Source organism: Bactrocera neohumeralis, chromosome 5 (assembly GCF_024586455.1).
Source record: "Bactrocera neohumeralis isolate Rockhampton chromosome 5, APGP_CSIRO_Bneo_wtdbg2-racon-allhic-juicebox.fasta_v2, whole genome shotgun sequence".
In the NCBI taxonomy this organism is placed as follows: Eukaryota; Metazoa; Arthropoda; class Insecta; order Diptera; family Tephritidae; genus Bactrocera; species Bactrocera neohumeralis.
In genome coordinates this window covers 10,903,941-10,928,223 of record NC_065922.1, presented here as the reverse complement: position 1 = coordinate 10,928,223, position 24,283 = coordinate 10,903,941, and the positions used below count along the sequence as shown (strand labels likewise).

Below are 24,283 nucleotides of genomic sequence, written 5' to 3'. Positions count from 1 at the left end.
GCACCAGCTCGAAATGCACGCAACCACTTCTACAAATTCCAAATAAATGAAATAAACGAATTGTTTACTGAGCGACATTTAATTGATTTTGAACTATTGCATTGTTTCCTTCACTCGCCAGCCTATTGGAAGTTCAAAATCAAATCGAGCGCCTTTGAAATATGATCGTTTGGGGCGCTTAGAAATGCTTTGTCGGCGCTTGTTGCGATAATTCTACAGCTTAGAGCGCATTGGGGGCGCTGCAAGTTCTCAGAGCATACAAAAACACATACATATATATATATACATATGTATGTATATAAATTAATATATACATATATTAAATATGACTCAATGGCATTCATATGTAACGCTTAGGCTTATAATATGTGCGTGTGTGTGTCTTTGCATGAATATCCGTGCGCATGCACCCCCACAGCGGGTTGTCATGTCAACATTTGAACTGTTATATGTTATGGTCACGTGCCTATGTCAATGCAAAAGGCAAACAGTTATGCATACATAACTACTTATGTGTGGTTGTGTGTGTGTCAGCAGCTTTGCGTAAATTTCAATAGTTAAAAACCGCTTAACGGTAACGCAACTAAATATTGAGCACAACCACAAGCGCAAATAAACATTGTTGGCTTCTCCTAGAGTTGGCAGCGGTAACAGCTTGAGCCAGCCCCAAACGCAGCACATACACACCCACAAACACACCCGTAGTCACAACAGCAAAGCAAACACAGCTATCTTCGTAAGCACTTGAACAGCCCCAAATCGGCGACTATTTCGCTAAGGTAAGTGCACACGCACACATATATTCCCATACATATGTATGTGTGTGTGTCTATGTGTGCTATCGCTGAAACGATTTTCGTTATCTTTTTATTTTGTAGAATACTTTCAAGCAGTAGAACATAGCCGCTTGACGCCGCACGACACCAGACGGACACCAAAAAGCCAACGAACCAATCGGCTGAAAATAAAACAACAACAGCAATTGGAAAACAGCCGGTAAACGGCGAAGTCTCTTCGCTGCTAAGCATTTGCAATTCATTCAGTTTGTGAATTGCCGCCAAACGGTCTGCAGCTGCCCGGAACCCAACTGGAGACAGGAACTCAGTACAAAAAATAAATCCCATTTTTTAAATATAAATACTCCATAATATAATTCAATACTCGTGTCAATTAATTGGCGACGTCGCGCTCGTGTTAACTATCAACGATTAGCAACGCTGACATTTAATTTGCCACTTAAAATTGGTGGCGTTTTTCTAACAAAAAAAAATAATAATAATAATAAAATAAATAAAAAGCAACACGTAAACGCATGCTAATATTTCCGGCGGTTAAGGTTAGCGTGTACGCCTACGTTTTAGCGTCGATAATATTTTTGGTTGTCTTCTCAATTGGATATTTAACATTTTCATATTTCTGATTTGTCGGTAGATATTCTTAGTAATTACTAATCACTCTGTTAAGCGCGCAATTAATAGCAACTAGTGCTAGCTAAATAATTGTTGTTGATAAACGTTGTTGATAAAGATGACAGCTAAAAATATACCAAGGCGCCAAGCAATCCCCGTGCTTTACACCAGAGGCACACACTACGATGTCGGTTTTGATATGGTGAGCTTGTAAAACTGTTATTATCATAGTAAAAATATAGAAATAGAGAGATAAAGTCAAAATGTTACAGTTAAATAGGCAATAAAACAAAATAGTATTTGCACTTTAAATTTGTGCTGTGAATACATTTTTTTTTGTGGAGAAATTCAGCTTCCTGTCTTCTTTATACAAATTTTCATAAAATTCTGGTAAATTTAAAATAAAAATTTTAAAAGTCCTTATGTTACGAAATTTTTATAAAAAAAAAATTGTATGGAAGTGATTTTACTAAATCAAAAAATAAATTTTTTTGAAATAAATTTTATAGGAAACTTTAAAAAAAATTATTATCTCCTAAAAAAATATAAAACTCATTAAGGTGATACAATTTTTTTTGAAATTAAAAAAGTGAAATTTAGCACTTTAAAACCCAAAAGTTTCAGAAGTAATATCTTTTGGAAAATTTATGAAAAATTACAATTTTGAAAGTTTTTATTTCAGAATTTTTTTTATAAAATTCAATAAAAGTGATCGTACGCTTTTAGTACATAAAAAATTAAATTTTTGAAAGTTTTAAGTTCAGAAAAATTGTATAAAAACAAATAAAAGTGAGCGAGAAGTTCCAGTACACTAAAAAACTTAATATTTGAAAGTTATAATCTCCCCTAAATGCGGAAAAATGCAAATTTTTAAAATTAATTACGAAAATTAAAAAAAAATCAATTTTTAAAAGATATAACTTAAGGAAAATTTTATAAAAATTAATTAAAATTTAGTACACTAAAAAACTTAATTTTTTAAAGTGCCATTTTTCGAAAATGCTAAAACAATAATAGTTGTGAAAGTTATTTTTTTACGAAAATAGGGAAAAAATCGTTTAAAATAATTTCAGAAAAATTATATAAAATTCAATAAAAGTGATTCGATTTTAGTACATAAAGAATTAAATTTTAGAAAGTTTTAAGTTTAGAAAAGTTGTATAAAAATTAATAAAATTGATCATAGAATTTTAGCAGACTGAAAAACTTAATTTTTGAAATTAAATATTTTTCGAAAATGCTAAAAAAATTTAAACTTTTGAAAGTTACTAATTTCCGAAAATTAAAAAAAAAATTAAATAATTTTTAAAAGTTATTATTTCACGAAAATTAAAAAAAAAACAATATTTGAAAAATTTTATAAAAATCATGATAATAAAATTTTGGTACCTTAAAAAATGTAATCTTTGAAAGAAAAAAATGTATTTTAGAAAGTAAATTTTTCAGAAATTTCATAAAAATTGTTCTAAGCGGTTTATCTTAGAAAATTACATTTTCTGAAATAAATTATTACAAAAAACTTTTATAAAATCCTTAAAAGTGATCATACCTTTTTTGCGCCTTAAAAAAACAAAATTTTGAAAGTTACTATTTGTTTTCAATAATAAAAAGCTGCAATTTTTGAAAAATTATTAATTTAGGAAATTTGAGCGATTCTTAAAAATTAAAAAACAATTTTTTTAAATTATAATTTTACGAAAAATTAATTAATCAATTTATAAAATCTTTAAAAGTGATTACACCTTTTTTGCTTTTTAAAAACCAAAATTTTGAAACTTACCATATTTTGAAAATATTAAAAAAAAACTGCAATTTTTGAAAATTATTGTTTTAAAAAATTATAGCAATCCTTGAAAGTTAAAAAAAATAAAAATTTTTGAAAGAATTAATTAAAAAGTTAAAACAATTTCATAAAAATACAATAATTTAAATAATAATAATGCTATTTTTAGTTCTAACAAAGAAAGGGTAGATTATTAAAGATTTAAGTGTAATGAGTTTGTCTTTTCTTTTGTATTTAAAATGAGTGGTTCTCTAAGTCGAGTTAAGACCAATTTTAATATTGTCAACAGATGGCACCACTAATTCGAGTTTCACCAAAAATTAATTAGCCCAATTATAGAACACATAAATATTAGATTATTTGAAAATATGCAAGTAAAGTACCCTGAATGTGTTTTATAGATGAAATTTTTTATTCATTCCTATGTTAGAAATAATTTAACCTACAATCCATAAAATTCTATTTGAGTCATTCAATTCAATGAACTTCAGTGAATTTTAACTACTTTTGGTTTACGCGGCATAAACTGGCTAACTAATGCAAATCTGCAAAAAAAAAAAAATAAAATTAAGCATATGTATTTACGTTCCTGTTTTCAAAAACTACGCCGAATATGCGAAGAAGACTATCACATGCCAGCAGTTATACAAATAGTACAGTTAGTAAATCAATAAACTTTCAACCGGTTTTAGTTATGCCATAAAAACAGCTTTTATTATAATTTCATTTCAAAAATAAAAAGCTTTATTTACTGCCTCCATAGATTAGAAAGAATGCAAATATTTGAAACGTGATAGCAATCACTTTTTTCTCATTCGTTAAGGGCTAAGTGTGAGCAAAAGCACTTTATTGTTCTGAGCTTATAGTGCAAAGTAAATGTGATTTAAGCTAAAAAAAAACTATAAATAAATATCATGCAACTCAACCGTGAGTGAGGTAATTTGAAAAACAATCAAAATTGTGTGAATAATTTAGTGACAAAGTAAAAAAATCCCCTTTAAGTTTACAACAAAAAATTATATAAATATGTTAATCGACTTAATTTAATTTTACTTTATAAATATTCCGTTGCATTATTAATTAGTTATTACCTGGCATGACATGAAAAAATGCGCATTATTCTAGCACAAGTTGTTAATTGTCTAATTAGTAGACTGATTTATTTAACACGAATTATGCTGTATTATCGGAGACGAGTTCGAAATTATTAGTATAATGAGTATCTATAAAATTCGTCATTTTCACACTGAAACATAGAAATATACTAATGATGCTATGTATCGAATTTGATTGAAATTGGTCAAATAGGTCCTGAGAGGTCTCGGGTGTAAGACTTTTATGGCTTTTGTTTAGGGATGGATTCACTTATTTTATCTTAAAACAAATTGTAACTTAACGCTTTTGTGTTCAAAAGTATCAAAAATGTTAATTCGCCTTTCTTTCTTATAATTCCTTTATTTAATTAAAATTAACACGAACCTTGGCCACCTATAACCACATGATTTGCATATTCTTTGTTTTAAAATGTACCCAATCCCAATGGTGAAAAAAAGTATTTAAAAATAATTTTATCCATGACCAGTTTTTCTAATCACTGCACCCATGAAAATTATTCTAACCGCTTTCAGTTTTAAAATGTCTCTGCAAATTAATATTATTGTAATAAATAAATATTAATAACTATCTTTGCAACTCGATTTATATATATAATTACTTTTACTTAACAACCTTTTACCATAAGTGTAACAATTTATACTCTGGTTATGCAATAAAAGCTAAAGAACCGACTAAAGAACGTGATTTATAATATATAATATGTTATATCTATTTATTAATATACATATAATATACTATATATATGTATATATATATATAAATGATGTGCATAAAATTAACAGGTGTCGCACCTACTTCGGGCTTGAATTTGTTTCAGTTATAATACTAATTGATATTTTCCTAGACAAAAGTCTTTCCATTAAAGCGGAAACTAAACACCTGTTCACTTAAATGTACATATGTATTATCTCATAGCTATTATTTACATAGTTGCTGGCCGTTAACTTATGTCACTTCAACTGTTAACAATCCCTTATTAAAAAAAAAATAAAAATGAATACCAAAGCGCATTAGGGTTGATAGTTGTATTGTTATATTATTTATATGAGAATTAAGAATTATAACGGGTGATCTAAGTAGAGGTATTTTTTTCTATAGCCTTTTTTTGACAGATCACGCGTAAGTCGTGTCAAGTGTCATATTATTTTTGCTCAGTATTGTTTGGCACTTCATCATGTAGAGACTGACGCCTGTTCAACGTTTACAAATCGTTCAACATTATTACGAAAGTTCATTTTCTGTAAATAATGGGTTTCGCGATCGCGGCTCAACTTATGGTCAACATAATTGGTCTACTGAGAGTACTATTCGCAACACCATCACCCAACTTGAGACCCAGCATTCATTATTGGATAATATTCGACCGAATAGACCACGTCACCGAAAATTTAAATGAAAAAGTATAGCAGTCGTAACTGAGACTGTACTCGAAGACGGGCGAGAGTCGATTCGGCGCCGTTCGCAGCAACTCGGGCTGACGAATGGAACGACTTGGCGCATTTTACGACGAGATCTTAAATTGAAAGGATACAAAATACAGTTTGTGCAAGAACCGAAGCCGCTCGACCTTCCCTAGCGACATCGCTTCGCTCTATATGCTCTTGAAAAGTTCCAACAAGACCGGATGCTTTCGAGCCAAATTTCGTTGTTTAGCGATGAGACCCATTTCTGGCTCAATAGGTATGTAAAAAAACAAACTTGCCACACGAGGAGCAACCATTTCATTCAGAAAAAACAAAGTTTTGGTACGGTTTGTGGGTCTGTGGAATCATCGGTCCATATTTCTTCAAAAATGATGCCGGTGAGAAGATCACCATCAATGGCGATCGTTATCGCACCATGATAACCGACTATAGGATGCCTGAAATGGAAATTTTGTTTTTTGTACATTTCAAAATACAAATCAAAATATATTAAAAAATTAAAATTATTGAATTTTGTTGTCGCATAAAAAAATTTTCCTAAAAAGTGGTAAAACGTATACGTTCACATGATAGTACCCCCTTAATTAATAATATATTATTTTTTCATTTATAAAAACTACGGATTCCGAAGAGAACCGTTTGGTTTTTTGGGATCAGAAAAATTTTTCACTAGAAATTTCTGTTTTCCATCTTATTTTTTTATTAGACTTTTATTATCTGTAAGATTTTTTTTTTACATTTACAGATAATTTATTGCCTTTAATTAAAAAATAATTTAAAAATTCTCTTCTCAGGTTTTTTTTATAAAGATAAAATATTGAAAAATTAAAATTTTTATAACTTTTCGTTAAACGGAATCTAAGTGATTGGAGCAACTTTAACTCAAATCCAAATAAATTTGTGGTTTTTTTGTTTAAATTACAGTTAAACAGTTTTTTTATTTCTAGTCTTATGTTCATTGTATCTCAAGAAATCCACTCGGTGAAGAGTTTATGAACGAACACTTGAATATGAGGAACTCTTAATGAATTGAAAAGTTAAGTGGCTTAACAAAATCGATCGTGTTGATCACGTAATAGAGTTTTGCTTGCAATACAATTATATTGAGAAATCCCTAAATCAGTTCAATTTTTTTCGATTTAATTTTTTATCCACCCTAAACTACTTATATTATCTATCCAATCACGTGCATATGACTTTTTTTAATTTTAAAGGTTTATGCTTAAAGAATATTCTAGCAACTTCCAAGAAAGTCAAAATTATTAGCTCCAGCTGTCTATTTACTGTTAGTGCTGACAGTTCGGTAGCAATCGCTTTTCCATGGAACACGAACGGCATCAAGACAATCATGATTTTAAAGTAAATCAAATCAAATGTCCGGGGGGCTCAAAATATATAAATAATTTGTTGTTGTTCTTGTCGGAAAACGTGAATTATAGCATGCCATGTTCGCAAACAACAGTGCACCGCTATATACAGACACACACAAACACTTTTGCACTAATTTAATCAATTTATTAAGGACTTATTGCAGCAACAAACATTTGTAAACGACCAAATGTTAAGCGTTTAAACCTTTAACAATGAATTTGTCACGACAAACCGAAGAAATATTTTAATAAACTATAAAAATAAGTAAAGTAAATGGCAAAGCAATTAAATATGTAAATATTTTAATTGAATACAGCCGACAGTCTACCGGTTGCAGTTGAACCAAACCCAAAAAATGCCAACGTACATACATACATGTATATGTAAGTGCTTGCGAATGTGCAACTTTGTCGTGAGCCAAATGGAAGTGTTATTTGATCTTAGTCACTCAAATAAATCAGTGAAATGTCTGTACGTAAATATATCATAATATATATATTATAGAAGCAAAGAAATGTTTGAAGGAAAAACGAATAAGAATATTTAACATTTATCGCGCAATCATAAGAGAGAGGCTACGCCTTGTATTTGCAATTATCTATATGTGTGCATATATATGAATATTTGAACATGGGAATTTCATTTTTGTATTAATTACTGAAATAAAATAATTTTGACTATCTTGATTGTTGAATAGTAAAATTTACAAAATTTTATTAAAATACTTGTATATTAATTTTAATAGTAATTTTCTTTCTCTAATAACAACTTTGATTATTTAGATTTTATATATAAAATAATATAATCAAGATATTCTCAATATTTTTATTATATTGTTTATTCTTAGAAATAAACTATGTATGCTGTAATAATTTTTGCGCAAGTGTTTTATTATGTCTACGCCATCGCACTGATGTTCACCAGGGCGTATGAGTAATGCCTGCATATGAGCGGTATCTCCACTGGCTCTCAAACAAATATAAAGCGCCTTAAAACTTCTTAGTTATATTTATACAGCTTAAGTTTTGGAAAAAAATAAAAAATTCTAATTTCTATTAATTTCAAATAATTTGAGAAATCTAAAACTGCGGTATTCGGTGATTGCGTTTGTTTATTTGATAGAAATTGCAAAGACGTGTGAGCGTTAAAATTACTCAAAATATAAGTTATTACTTTCATTTTTGTTAATATGCCTCCCTTAAAAATATTTCTGCATTTAGCATACCACTCGATATCCAAAATATATCAGCACTATATGTATGTATATTGAAGTTGGTTAGGTTAGGTAAACAGGCAGGCCAGGAATACCTCACTTGTACAGCTAGAGCCGTCTGTACGTTGTGATACCAAGAAGTCTTAAGAGTAGATCAAAAATACGTCTTGAGCTCATAAATTTATTGAGGTAACCAATTCGCTTGATTTGTAGAAGGTATGACAATCAAAATGCGTCAAACTTAGTCTGGCGGAAGTTGGAATGTGGATATTTATTTGATTACAATTTTTCTCTTAACTAAAATTAAAGTACTTATAAGGATAAGAATTTAATTTTAAAAGATTTTTAAAGTTTTTTTCTTTGTACCAGAATATAAGCTTTTAAATTTTTATGTACTTATATAGATATTATTCCTATCTTCACTTATATAAATAATATTAATTATATACAAAAATATTTTCTTTTTATTTTTAAAAAATCATATAAAAAATATTTACCTACCTTTTATTTTTACAGGGTAGAACCTTCGCCTCGATTATTAAGAGCTTTTTACAACTTTGCAATCCATTAAATGAGTCATATTTACCACTTTACAATAAGGATGAAGGCAGTAAGTATTTATGTAAATAAGTTTTATATATTTATTTCGTTCGGGTTTTTATTTAGAAAAATACTTTAGAGAGTAAAACAATTAGATTACTTACACAAACAAATATTAGTTATAAAAATTGTTTCGAAAAAAATTAATAACTTTTGGTAATTTTTTAAAATAATTAAATTTTAATTAATTGTTTACATATTTTAAAAATTTAAATCAAAATTCTAATAATTTTGCAAAAATATTTCAGGAAAAGTTTACAACGAAACACTGGAGAGTGTTAAGAAGTCTTTTCCACAATACATCAGAGAACTGGAGGGCATAGCTGATGGTGCACAAGTGGAGTTTCACAAGGTTAGTGAAGAACGGCGTTGAGGGAAATCTAGGATCTAAGAACTTATAGCGAAAGTAACTTTTTGAGATTTACACAAAAATTTATGTGTAAGGAACAGCAAGGTTTTATTTGTATTTTTTTTCTAATTCTTATATAAAAATTTTAATAGGAAATATAATATTCACGAAGAACGCGTGAGTAATTTTTTTTTAATTCCTTAACTTTCCCTTAACTTCACTTTTCTATTCAAATCTCTTGGCACATATTGAAGAAAGACATATCGTCACCTAAAATGCAAAATAACGTAAAAACATTTTCGGAAATTTACAGGTGAATGAATAAAACACGATATAAAATGGAACATGAGTGAAACAAAATTTAAATATTGATTAAAACTAGGTTATATCTGATAGCAGAACCTTAAACTGTTGGACATATGTACTTATATGTACATATGTAATTTAAAGTAATGAATCGTAATTAATGAAATACTTAATTTCGAATTTTTTGCTCATACGTTGTTTTGCATTTTAGGTGACGAAAAATGTTCACTTATTTGTACGCATATGCACATTTTCATAAAAAGTCGTCGATAACATTTTCAGCATTCAAAATCAATCAACTGACGTTTTATTGACGTTTAACATGAATATTGTCACGTTTGACAAAAAGATAACAAACTGGTTTAAAGTATTCATTCGCGTAATTTACACCGGTGAACAAAAAAGTTTTTGGTTTCTATTTTCATACTCAAATATTGATTATAGATATTAAAAAACAATGCAATTTTTGTTTTTGTCTCTTGAAGTTTGCTTTTTTTCATTTTTTTCTCTTAAAATTTGCTTTTGGCTAATACGAATGTGTCTGTGTCTGATTTGCCCAAACAAACTTAAATAAATACGAACGGTCTAAAAATCAAACCAAACAGTAAAATTTTAATAAAAAAAAAAGAAAAAACGTTAACTTTGGCTGCACCGTAGCTAATATACCCTTCACAGGAGCATTTCCTTTAGTTACTATGTGTTCAGTTTGTATGGAAGCTATATGCTATAGTAATCCGATCTGAAAAATTTTTTCGGAGATTATATTATTACCTGAAACATGTCAAATTTCGTGAAGATACCACGTCAAATGCGAAAGTTTTCCATACAAGCCCTTGATTCCGATCGTTCGGTTTGTATGGCAGCTATATGTTATAGTGTTCAGATATCGACAGTTCCTAATAAGCAGCTTCTTGAAGAGAAAATTGTGATTGCAAAATTTCAAAATGATATCTTAAAAACTGAGGGACTAGTTCGTATATATACAGACAGACGGACATAGCTAAATCGACTCAGCTCAACATACTGATCATTTATATATGTATATATTTTATTGGGTCTCTGACGCTTCCTTCTGGGTGTTACAAACTTCAAGGCAAACTTAATATACCCTATTCAGGGTATAATAAATTCTGAAATTTAACATGCAGTCTCTAAAACATATTTATTCGCAAACTCTTCATAAAAGCAACAGATGACATCAATTAATCTAGTTGCCTTAATTGGCTATCAGCTTAGAAATGCATTTCATTTATTATTTTTAACAATATTCGATATTATAAGTATAAGGCAATAACTTAATTGATGTGTTTTTGAAAAAAGAAATCTTCGGCCTAGTTTAATTACAGACAAATGACTAGAAATTCAAATACGCAAATGCAAGGATTTTTTTTCAATTTTTATTTTATAAAAATATTTAATAATCACAAAATGTTTATTTTTGTTATTATTATTGTATTAAGCAAAAACACGAAGACAAAAATGTTAAATTCTTAATACTCTTAAGTAAAAGAAGAATAGACATTGTGACAAAAAGTATCCGGAAATTGTACTTTAAATTCTCCGGGTAAATGATATGACGAATAAATGTATTTTGCTAAATTGTTTTTTTTTTCAAAAAGAGTACGATTGTGACCGAATTTAAAGCCAAAAACGCAATGAATTTCATCGATGAACCACCGTATTCACCACATTTGGCTCTGTGTAATTCTTTTTGTTCCTAAAACTGAAATTGCTGCTCCGTGGAACGCGTTACCCGTTTTCAGTCGATCAAAAAGATAAAACAAAATTCGCTGAAGGAGCTAAAGGTCATCACAAAGAGTGCTTATGAAAAGTGTTTCAAGGACTGGAAAATCGTTGGCATAAGTGTGGGAATTACTTTGAAGACGACAAAATAAATATTGATGAATAATTAGATATTTTGCGTTTTTTTTACAATTTCCGTGTACTTTTTTGTATATGTATGGTTTTATTTTTTTTTTAAAACTCTCTTTGAAATGTAGAAAACCATTTAGATAACTAAGTTTGAATTTTTTTCTGTACATTTCGTAATTTTATGTAGGAAGTTCGGTAGTCAGTCATACCGACTGATTTACAAAGCGCTTTTTTGTGTCTAAAATATTACACTTTGTACAATATAAGTATAAAACTTTGGGAAGACTAGAAGCGAGCCTGACAGCTAACAATACATTTAAAAGTTTTGTCAACTGAGGCACCCGTAGTACACAAGTAAACTCGAAGACCTTACAGATAATGATAAATGCTTTGAAAACAAGTCAACAATCTAATTGAGAAATCGAGTGATAACATATAAAGTATTTTTCAAAATCCGATCTCACTACTACAGCAATGTAATGAAATTTGCTATGGAATACAGGTGGTATGAGTAATTTTTTGCGATACTTGCATTTTTATACCCTACAACCCAGAAGGAAACATCGCGAATATATATATAAATGATCAATAATAATTGAGTCCATTTGGCCATGTCCGTGTGTCTATGTGTCTGTATATACCCGAATTTTGATATTACTGTCCAAGGCAACGCTAAAATCTTCGAACAAATTGTTCAGATCGAACCAATATTACATTAAGCTTATATACAAACTGACCGATGTTAATTAAAATCAAAATAGAGTATGCGAAGTAATTTATTTATGATTTTTACTAACAATTAAGAGAAGGAAATACATCACTATAGCGTTCGCATTTGTTGAAAAAATAACAAAAATTATTAAAATTGCTGCTTTATACATCTTTTGTCATAGAATAGTTAAAGTTTTTGTGTGGGTTTACCGTAATAAGCAATTTTATTTAGAATCTGTTTCATTATTGAAACTGACAATAACTAATTATGTTGACAAAAGCAATAATATCGAAGTAAAATGAAATTAATTTTACTTAAATCAAGGTGAGGTCAATTAAACTGAAAGGGAAGGTTTTTTAAGATGTGAAAATTTTTATTTACTTTCAAGAGCTACGCTACGAGTAAATGGGAATATGTGCTTCTGAATATTCATAATTAGACAATTCGAAAAATTCCGATTCATAAGTCATTAAAATTCCATTATGAATTTCTAAAAACATTGTGATTATAATGAGAACAACATACCCACTTGAATTCAAACGTAAATAGTTTTACGCGCATTCCGTATACATACATACTTACATGCATACATATTTAGATGGCAAAATATGTATTTTAATATAGATATAGTCGCACTCATTTGCCGCACATAAGTACACCCATTCATTGATACACTCACATACATACCTACATATTTACAGGCATTTGCCACATAACCGCCACGATCGTCATTGCACATGTTCTTAATCAGCTAAAATGCACAAATCGAAATGCAATTACATAAGTCAAGGGAAAACTGTAGCATTGCTTTGTCGTATCTAATGAGTTCAGTGCGAGTTGGTTGTTGCTGTTGTTAACGGTTTGCACCGCGACCAAAAGCTAACCAAATCTAATTAAGAATCAGTGGCACAAATTTACATGCATGCAACACGCAGCACGGCCTAATATGTAACTGTTTAAACACGGGCTTATACAGACATGCGCCGTTGTATGTACAATAGGTGGGTACACATTGTTGCCCATTATATACATTTGTAACTGTAAAAACCTAAATTGGAATGTTCCACACCGCTTGTGTTATGACCATACAGCACGCCACAAAAGTAAAGTCCGAAAAAATGCTGCCGGCATTGCCTCGGTTGTTGGCAAAGGACAAGGATTTACACGATTACGCATACATTGGCGTGTGTGTGTGTGTAATTAAATTTTAAATACATTAAACATATATACAACAAAATCATACTTAGTTTGAACGCCAACATACGGACGCCGATCTGAATCGGAAAAGCTGGCAAGGTCGAAAAATCAAAGAAATAATGAAGATATTTATTTCTAATATACATAAATGCGCACTTTGATATAGCAATTAAAGCATAATGTCATTACAATTACACTGCGATTATCAGCGTGATATATTGCACAAGTTCTTTCTGCACTCTTGTAATCTGCAATTCAATAACAATTTTTTGTAATATTTAGTATTTAACTCTAATTGTGGTACTAACAATGTCTGTCCCACATTTGTTGTACGATAATCGTAACGATGTGTTAAAATGAGTATCATTAAGAAGCCAATAAAAATAACATACTACAAAGCACGCAGTTAACACTCATATTTAACGGTTCTTAGTTTTCAATTTGCGCGTAATCTAATTGAAAACAATTACTGCACGCATTAGGGTAATTAACTGCATAGAAGAGCGGTTAGTAATTACTAAATGTGATATTTTGTATGCATTTGAATGTTGCTTTATAGATATGAAATATATTTATACACACACATATGTATGTATGTAATTGAAACCCACCGGTAATTCACAATTTTTGCCTACCCTGTAGGAAATTTTATACTGTGTATGTAAATCATATTATAACTTCAATGCCGCTGCTTTTTTAGAAAAAGTTATTACCAACGCAAAATTTATGCATTCTTTTCATTCCCAGGCGGTCTTTATCTGACAATAAACAAGAAAAAATGTTAACTTTGGCTGCACCGAAGCTATAATACTTCCTCTTCTATAAGCTGCTTTTAGGGCATAAAGTGTATAAAAAATCGTTTTCTTCAACTTGATCGGTTAGTTTGAATGGCAGCTTGATGCTAAAGTCGTCCGATCTAAACAAGATTTTCGACGAACGCTACAATCTGAGATTATAATCTAATCCAAATGTCGTGACGACAAAAACAATGTTTTCTAAGTACCAGGTCTCGAGTTGGCGGCAGTTCCCGATAAATAAGTAACTTCTTGATGAGAAAAGGACGTACGCAAAATTTCTGGTCGATATTTTAAAAAGTGACATTCGCATATATATAGACGGACAGACAGACGGTCATGACTAAATCGACTCAGCTCGTCACGCTGATCATTTATGTACCAGTATATACTTTATAGAACCTTTCGCTCGAAAACTATTAGCGCTGACTCGTCATATGTTTTCATGCCTCTCCACCATATAGCAGGACGGGGATATGAGTAAGTTGTAGAATTTGATCTTTGCTCGCCGAGAGAGGACTTCACTTCTCAATTGCCTACTCAGTCCGAAGTATATGGCAATAGTTATTCTGCGTTAGACTTCGAGGCTGACGTTGTTGTTGCTGTTAATGCTGGTTCCAAGATAGACAAAATTATCTGCGACTTCAAAGTTATGACTGTTAACACGTAACCTTTGAACCAAGTAGCGAATGCGACTACTGTTTGTTTGATGACAGGAGATATTTCGTCTTGTCTTCGTTCACAACCAGATCCATTTGCTTCGCTTCTTTATCTAGTCTGGAGAAAGCAGAACTAACGGCGAGGATGTTAAGGCCAATGACATAAATATCATCGACAGCTGGTGTACGTCTCTGTACACTCTTATGAAAGATTGTGCCTTCTCGATTCAGCTAGATTCAGGGAGTCGCGGCTTGTCTGAAACTTCGTGTGGTATCGAACGGCTAGAAAAGGTACTCCCCGATCCTGACGGATCTTTCGGTATTTTTAATCTAATCCTGGAGAAAATAATGGGTTGTCAAAAAAGTCTTGCGGTATTTTTATTGAATTTTTTTTGTTATTGAAATTGAAATGAATTTTTGATGACTCATGCCCAGCTCTTGACCGATACTACGCTGCTACTATGCGAATTTTTTATCGCAATTTTCGACGACAGGCCTTCCGGAGCGTGGCGCATCTTCGACCACCTCTACACCAGAACGAAAACGTTGAAACCATAGTTGTGCGGTGGATACGGAAACTGTATCGGGTCCATAAACTGCACAAATTTTATTGGCGGCTTAAGATGCATTTTTGCCTTTATCGTAGTAGTACTGTAAAATATGCAGTATTTTCTATTTATTTTGCTCCATGTTTGCGACGCTATAACTCACGAACGACTTAAAAGAAACGACAATCAATCAAACACGTGTTAGCGCGGGAAATGAGCTTTCCAAAAAGGTATAGCAGGACCTGATGCGACGAATAAAACTAGAACTACGCGCTTTCAGCGCCAACTAGCGAAAATACCGCAAGACTTTTTTGACAACCTAATATATCGAGCGGTAGATCTGAATAGAGAAGGTACAATCTTCTACAAGAGTGTAAAACTGCTGATTTTTTTCACTGAGTATACCTACGATCAATTTCGATAATACTCCATAGCAACCCTCATTACGTTAAGCGAAGATGCTCACATATTTTTAAATATTTCACCTGCTCAACATATGCATTAATCTCGAAAAAAGTTTTCCTATAATAACCGGCTTTACATTCGAGCCCAAGTGCTTGTTAGGAAAAATATTGGTCTCTAAAGCCCCTATCAAAGCGAGGACATTCAGCTAAATAATTTGAAAACGAAAAAAGGTCATATCTTTACTGCTCCTCCTCTTTGATTGATCCTGCCTGATTGAGTTTAAGACACCTTGGCACTCGTTACTTTAGTCACCTCGGTCGACCAGCATTCATAGATTAGTGATGGATGCAAAGAAGTTCTGTCAATATTCAAGGGTTTCTGCTCTAGGAACGACTGGTTTGCAACTAAATGATCTTACAGTTGGGCATCAGACACAAGTCCTAAAATAACTGACCAAAAACTAATATTGTATTTTAGCTGCACATATTTATGCCAATGATATTTAAGAGAAGAGCACTTTAATTTTGTCGAAAAAACATTACCAAACAATATTTTATAAAAGAACCAGATTTTGTTAAGAAAATGTAAGGATAATGTTTTTATTGAGGAGTCCCTATTAACTGGAACATAGCAAAAATTTTTTTTTGTGAATTGCAGTTGTCTAATTTTGGCTAACTTTTTGATTACTCATTCAATTAACCAAAATAATGACTTAGGCCTAAGGAGGCAGTCGTTTGTATGCGCTTAATAGATACAAACTTGACACTGACGGGAGAGATTGGTTCCTTGTTGGTAGGTTTAGACTTTTTCAAAATCAAAATAACTTAAAAAAATATAAAAAATATACCATTAATGAGTTTTCAACAATTTTTTTCTCAGAACCGATTTTTTTATTTTTCTAATTGCATACCAAAATTCCTTCCACCATTTTTCTATGCTAAATATTATTCAAGTTTTCTGTAATATCAGTGTAAAGTTGTTGTTTTCTCATATTTTTTGCTTATTAAACATGCACCGATCAATATCATTAACATTGAAACGCAATTGTTTTCGCGACATGCTCATTGCAGTTACTAAATTTAGATATTTCCACAAAGCTTAGGAACTTAAGAGTTAACCGAATGAAAATTGGTCTATCGAAGGCGAAGTGCATATAAGCACTTACCTTCACATACCCACATAAATATATTCATATGTACATATGTATGTATAATGATGTAGTGCTGTAATGTAAGCGGCTTCCACACAAGTGTATCTCATTTCATCCATAAATGCAATCACGTGCCGCTGTTGGCATCGTTAAATAAAAAAGCGTGTGCAACAATTTAGAATCACGCCAATGTAATTTAACAAATAAATACGTATGTAATGTACATAAATACCATAATCGTAATCATTATGCGGCCGCCGCTTAAATGTCATTATTAGCGGCTCGTGTTACCAATCAATTAATCGATTAAAAATTCATCTCTGCAATTAGATACATTGTTGCTAAATTATAATCTGCAAATATGTGCATAAAGGTTTCAAATGTTTTTCATATTTAAGTAGAGACGAAATAGGTACTAGTTCCGCTCTAAAAAATCGTCAAGATAATTAAGTGGGTATTTAGCGATTAAATCGATTAAAAAATTGAAAATTCTACAGAAAGAAAAACGTTATGAAGGGGCTGCTCTCTACAAGCAACAGAGGAGTTAGGACTAAGCAAATCAAAATTTCTAAATTTTGAATTTAAAGTGGAGTCTAGGCGAAAAGCCGGGTCTTAACTTAAAAAAGTTCTGCCTTTGAGGATGTATTCCTTCCTAACCTTGAGATTGTCATATACCAGCTCTCAAAAACTTAAATTTTGTCAAATTCTAAAACTATGGTGAAAAACTTTGCGGTTCGCTTTATAATATAGACTTAGACTTACGACGTTACTTTAAGAATGGTAAGGACCGCTTGCCCGAAAATGGTGCGGTTATTTAGCCATGAAATCAACAAATCTCACACACCCATTAAAACTACATTGTAAAGAGATTGTTGTAGGTGAATGCATAGATAGATAGAAAATATTTGAGGTTTTGCCCTGCGATCAAGATCACCTGTTCTGGAGTTTCCTATTCCATGTCGCAAAACCGGAGGTTTGCTCATGATACTATGCCCATGTTGGATAAATGCTTCCTGAGCCTGCAGTACTGTATAGAATGCGACAAGGCGACGGAATTTGTCTCGGGGTTGATCATATCTCTAAACATTGCCAGATTGGAACCTTCCAGTAGTAGCTTGGTGTGGCGCATTTCTGTTGCCTAGTGCCAGTGCCGTGCTTTCTCCACTCTCTCCTCCGTGCGGAGCAACTCCTTTATGGTGTGGGATCCCACTGCAATGCATGGTTTTGGCTCCATCATCCTGGAAGCCGCCGCAGAGCGGGCTAGCTCGTCAGCCAGCTTATTATGGAATACCAGATCAGGTGTACACGGTTGCAAACTGATAGACGGTTCAGCCTTCCTATACACTCCTCCAGTAATAACGATTTGACCCCATAAGCTGAGATCACTTTTAGTGCCGCTTAACTATCGCTAAGTATAGCGATTTGCTGGTTGCGAAAGTTGCGTTGAAGATTGATTTCTGCACACTGACTTATAGCAAAGACTTCTGCTTGAAATATGCTCGGAAAAGATTCCATTGGTATGGATAGTTTGATATGCGGTTCCGCTATATAGTGATGCCCCTCAGTAGTGGGTTGAGAATGGAATCACTCCACTCCGCCAAGTGAGATTCTTTCATTCGATTCTTCCAATGCGATTTCAAGGTAGGTATTAAACTAGGATATTACCGCTTAATTTTCTAACGAGTGTGGTCTAAGAACAGGGAATAAGTCAACTTTTTCCGAAACAACTAACTTGACTTGGAAGAATTCTTTTTGGTAACATTTATTATAATATTTTATTAACAAATAAGATCTTTTAAATCGGATATTTTATCAGAATAGAATACTTACTGATAAATTTGTAAGGTTATTTTGTTGAAAACTGTTTAAGATTAATGTCAAATGCAGCTTTGGGAATTAAAATTTATACTCTAGAACTGAAGATTAAGATTTTGCAGCATTTTTTGCATTTTCTGAGAAAATGTGTATTTGTTTTATACCAGAAAGTATGGACTTCCACACACATAAAGCCTACTGAGTTTTTCAAAAAAAATTGATATTCTGACTTGAGATTTTTTATTGAAAATTACTACTTTTTTCGATATTAGTTCAATATAAGTAGATTTAATAAATATTAAAAAAAAAAAATACAGTGTGTTTGAGTCATAAGAATGTAAGTTTCCACCAAGTTTCCCGGACGAAATTTTTATTTTTATTTTGTACTCAAAAATTTGGTTATGTGCATTTTTCACATAAATTTTGAGGTTATGTGAAAAAAGTATTTTTACAGAAGTTATAGATCTTTTTATTACCTACAACTTTTCCATATAACTTTTTTCTATAGGACTCGTAATTTCGCTGGAAATTTAGATAAACCAGTCCCAACCCTTAAAAATTCTACCAGGCCCCTCACCTATCTTAGATTGCCCGAAAAATATTTTCCCTTAATGTTTGTTATTTTAGCTTTCGTTTCCGTTGGGTTTCAATCTACTATAAATTTCATTTGTTTTTATCATTGTTAAAAACTTCTACATAGTCCCTGACTAATATTTTCAATTTTACTACTACTACTATTTTTAAGTCAACAAGAAGAAACAAGTTGTGTTGGCCTGACCAAGAAAAAGCTCAACCATGAAAAAGAAGTACAAATTACTATTTTCGACAAATATCGAACGCGCGCATGCGAGTAGATAAATTACTGCATTCAGCTGTCCCCCTAGTGGTCAATATTGCAGCCTTGATACTGTTTCGAGTGCGAACTTTTTGGTTTAACATTGAAAAGTGACGCCACGCAAAACTACAAAACTCAGTTACTTAGTCGACTAAGTAGCTAATTATAAATAAAATTTATTGCTTTTGGTAAAGCTTATAATTAAAATGCTGTCAAATCGTAGATGCAGACAGACATTCCTTAGCTACGAATGCACGCCGAGCGGTAGCCACACAAATGCTACAATTCCTTAGTTACCGTTATACAGCTGCTGGTTAATTTGCCACCAGCATTATCTGAATGGAAGTTGCACAATCGTTTGGCTATCAAATTTTGATTTAGATATTTGCTCAAAAACAACTTAGAATCCAAACACTATAAGAAAAATATTTGTGCAACATAGACAAAAGTATTTGTTTGGCATAAGTTTTGTATTAAATGCTTGTTTTTGTTATGCGACTAGGTAGCAATAAACATGTTTCTATGAATAAGAAATCAATACTTAAATAGCGCCAATGATTCAGAATTGTGCATACATTTATTTCCATATGACCCTCACCTTCTTCACACCAAGCTAAAATATTTTATTCAAATCCATTCAGTCGAAACCGCACTCCTCGTAACGTCAATGAATGCTTCCTTATAAAGGTTTTTTTTTAAGAAAAAAACACAGAAACTTCAAATTTAACGGGGAATGTTTATTATCATTCGAAAGAACATTCTTTTGTATTTATTTTCTGAAGATTATCTTTTTCAAATGTTGGCCGCGGCTACATCTCAGATCCGTTGAGTCCAGCTTTAGATGAATCGTTCGAGCATTTCGACTGGTATCGGACGAATTGCACGTATGAGCTCGCGTGATGTTTTGTTACAAGGTCTGAATTGAAACGGAATTGCGCGCATAGACTTCAGACTTTATATATCCCCACAGGAAAAGTTTAACGGCGACCCAAAACGCGAAATTATCTGCTCACCGAAGTATTCACTCAATAAATCCATTGATGGATGTGATGTGTGTAAAGAGGTGCCGTCTTGTAGAAACCAAATGTCGCCGAGATCATAAGCTTTAATTTCAGATATAAATCATTTTTGAACAAATATGGACTTATGATTCCAGTGGCCCACAAACCACACCAAACCATAGTTTTTTCTAGATGAAATGGCACTCTTGAACCTCTTCAGGTTGCTCTTCGTCCCAAATGCGGCAATTTTGTTTGTTTACATACCCATTGAGCCATAAATGGGCCTCATCGCTGAACAAAATCTAAGATTTTGCGAATCGCAGGCAGAAAAAAATGATCTACATTAACGACGAGAGAAAATATATAAGATCATCATGTCGATTTGCGATCACACCATGTCTTTGGTGATATCTTGTGTTAATAATATTTTGTGTTTACAAGTAATTATTTCAAATAGGAAATATTTATAGACGATCGTCTATCTTTTCATAAAGTCCATCAGCCGTTATAAGTTTCCTTACAGCGTGTACGTCCCTCTGGAGGAAAAAAGCCTACGAGTGGTACAAAGCCTTCAAAGGCGGTGGAGAGATCGTTGAACACATGCTTCGTTCTGGACTCTTAAACTGATGAAAATATTCAAAAAGTGAAGGATATGGTGCTTGAAAATCATCAGGCAAGTATTAGAGATATAACAAGAGAACTCGATATTTGTCGCAAGTCCAGTCGAATGATTTTGATGGATATTATAGGTATGAAACGCCAACTTGCATTGCTCTTTCCGATAAAGCTGAATTTTTTCAATAAGAGTACCGTAGACAAGTCGCTTTGGACTTGCTTGAACGTCCGAATTCCGATCCCTCATTCATGGAGAGTATTATAACCGTCGATGAGACATATGTAGGTTTATGAGTTTGACATGCAAACAAGTCAACAATCTTCGGATTGGAGGCGAAACTTAAAGTCCGCTCAAAAATAAAGGTGATCATTGTTTTTCGATATTCGAGGGACAGTCGGTCAATAAAGAGTTCTATTTGGCCGTATTGATGATAATGCACCATCACATCCCTCCATGATTGTGACCGAATTTAAAGCCAAAAAAATGTAATGAATAGCATCGTTCAACCACCATATTCACTAGATTTAGCTTCGTGTGATTTTTTCTTGTTCTCCAAACTGAAATTGCCCCTCCGTGGAACCCGTTTTCAGACGATCGGAGAGAAAAAACAAAATTCGCTGAAGAAGCTGAAGGCCATCCCAAAAAGTACTTATGAAAAGTGTTTCAAGGACTGGAAAAATCATTTGCATAACTGTATTATATACTTGTGCGGATTAATTTTAAGACGACAAAATAAATATTGATTAATAATTAAATATTCTTCGTTTTATTTACAACTTTCGTATACTTTTTTGTACCCACAATGTATATCGTACATCCTTCACATCTAAAGTTTAAAAAAATATATCCTAGTTTAAGCATTACATTAATAAGAACCTTCTATTCTTCACCACAGTTGTTCCTGTTGCATATGGATGAGATCACTGCAATTTGTGCGAACGGTAATGAAGCAGTTGCACCAATTGGCTGCTCAAGCATAATCGTGAACAACGAGAACTCGGTATGTTTATAAAAATACATGATTGCAGAGACAATTAAAAAGAATATTAAAATCTTATAACTGACCAGCGTGTACTCGCGCATACCGAAGATGCCTTGGCGGCGACACTCAACCATTATTACTTTGTGGTGGCACATATCATCAGCGACACGCCACAGGGCAAACACAAGGTGAAGGAGGAGCGTTTCATGTCGCTCTGCTATGCCGGCCACCTGCCGGGCTATACGATGAACTACAACCATCATGGACTGGTGTTCACCATCAACACTTTGTCGGCGCTGCATTTGAGAAGTGGCAAAACACGTAGGCAAATATTTAATACATTATGGTAGTGGACCTATGTTTTAAAACATTACTTAAACTAAATTCACTTTCACAGCTCGCCATTTCATCACACGCGCACTCTTGAGCGCCGAAAACTACGAACAAGCGCTCACTGTGCTCAAGGATGAGGGCGTCGGCGCTGGCGATGGCTGCTCCATCAATTTGTCTTTCATCAAGTAAGCACACACATACTTGTACACACACTTAATTTTTCCACCGGCAAACACTGCAAGTATTCACTTCTTCCTTTTCAGCGAAGAGCCCCACAAATTCTACAACATCGAAATGGCACCAGTATTAGAAGACGGCACGGAATCCCGTCTTGACATTAAAGAAATTAGCTGCGGCGGTCACAATTGCCACGCCAACAGGTAGGCTTATCAAAAATTACTTTCAACGATATAATTCACTACTAACTGTACTGTTTTGCAGGTATGAACGCCTCTGCACCGAGGAGGCCAATCCGTGGTTGTTGGCTTCGAGCAAATCGCGCATGAACACCTTCGGCGAATATCCGCCACCGAGTTGCAAGGAAGATGTTGTGAAAATGTTAGGTGATTGCAGTGGCGGCGAGTATTGCGTCTTCAATGAAAACAACACACTGGATGAGCTGGTCAAAACTATTGCTGTGGGCGTTTTCGATTTAAATGAAAAGACAGTTGCCTTATACTCAGACAATCCGAGCAAGACTGAGCCGCAATGCGTTCTTCCGCTTATTCTCAAGGAGAAATGAATTTTAAATTACTCATCTACATAGAAATTGTTAGTGTTCAAAATATAGTTTAACTGAAAATGAACCACTGTACTTACAGTTAGATAAAAATAAGTATATACAACTCAATATGTAAAACTTTGTGAAAGCAAAAAAAAAACTTAAAAAATAGAAAATAAATATTTTAAATGTATATGTATGTATGTATGTATGTATGTATATACATATGTTTGAGTGTACATATATGTACATATTTCAAATTTCATAGTGCATTTTTTTGGCAACAAGTAAAATAGGTAAGCTCGGATATTAACCTTCTTCCCAAACTGCAAGATCTACTTGATCGAAGGATTTCAACTCAGTTCTTCATCAAAACCTTTCAGAAGTAAGACGGCATAGAGGGTTTGTCCGGAAAGTAATAGGACTGAGTCGATTTAAAAAATTTCATCTGGACTGTGGGGCGGCTGCGGAAGCGTTGGGATGCCGGCCTTGGGCGTTGTCGTTGTGCGTCTTCCAATCGGCTGCGATGTCTTGTCGGACCCCATTGACCCTTCGTTTGAGTTTTTTGAAATACAAATTTTTATAAATTTAACATCTGGGCATTTAAACGAACACTTGGTCGACGTTCTGAGTTCAAAAGTTTGCGCATACGAATTACATTGTCGGTGTTTATCGAAGTCACAGGTCTCCCAGCACAATCTTCATTAGCGACCTCTTCCCGGCTCTCCAAAAAGACCTGGGGCCTCTGTTCTAACGAACGCTGTATTTTCGGCTTGCACCACTCACAGAAATATGTTTGTCCTGACTCACCAGGTGCTCGGAGACAACTGACCAGCCACTCGTTCGTTAGCTAGGAACGCCCCTTACCGAATCCAGTCGTTACGCGCACGCTTCGAAGTACAGTCGCGGCGGAAGAAAATCGGTCTTATTACTTTCCGGACAAACACTGTAAGTTCGGAATTGCAAGACATTTGCAAAATAAACGATGAAAAATGAAGACTTTGGTTTGAAGATTAATGAAACAATCCAGAAATATAAAACAAAAAATAATAATAATAAGTAAGTTCATTGT

The 24,283-nt window shown here is 32.8% G+C and overlaps 1 protein-coding gene across 2 annotated transcripts; it reads left to right on the top strand.

The window, feature by feature from the left end:
* The first annotated feature begins 908 nt into the window (after positions 1-908).
* LOC126759078 (uncharacterized) lies at positions 909-23,404 on the top strand. Of its 2 annotated transcripts, XM_050473676.1 has the most exons (9): positions 909-1,336; positions 1,432-1,611; positions 8,833-8,926; positions 9,165-9,268; positions 22,071-22,175; positions 22,244-22,478; positions 22,555-22,675; positions 22,754-22,870; positions 22,932-23,404. In XM_050473676.1, the coding sequence occupies exons 2-9, from the start codon at positions 1,528-1,530 to the stop codon at positions 23,230-23,232; spliced, it is 1,161 nt and encodes a 386-aa protein (XP_050329633.1). In that variant the 5' UTR covers positions 909-1,336; positions 1,432-1,527; the 3' UTR covers positions 23,233-23,404. The 2 variants fall into 2 exon arrangements, with proteins under 2 accessions (XP_050329633.1, XP_050329632.1); XM_050473675.1 differs by having other exon boundaries at positions 909-1,611.
* Positions 23,405-24,283: the final 879 nt, after the last annotated feature.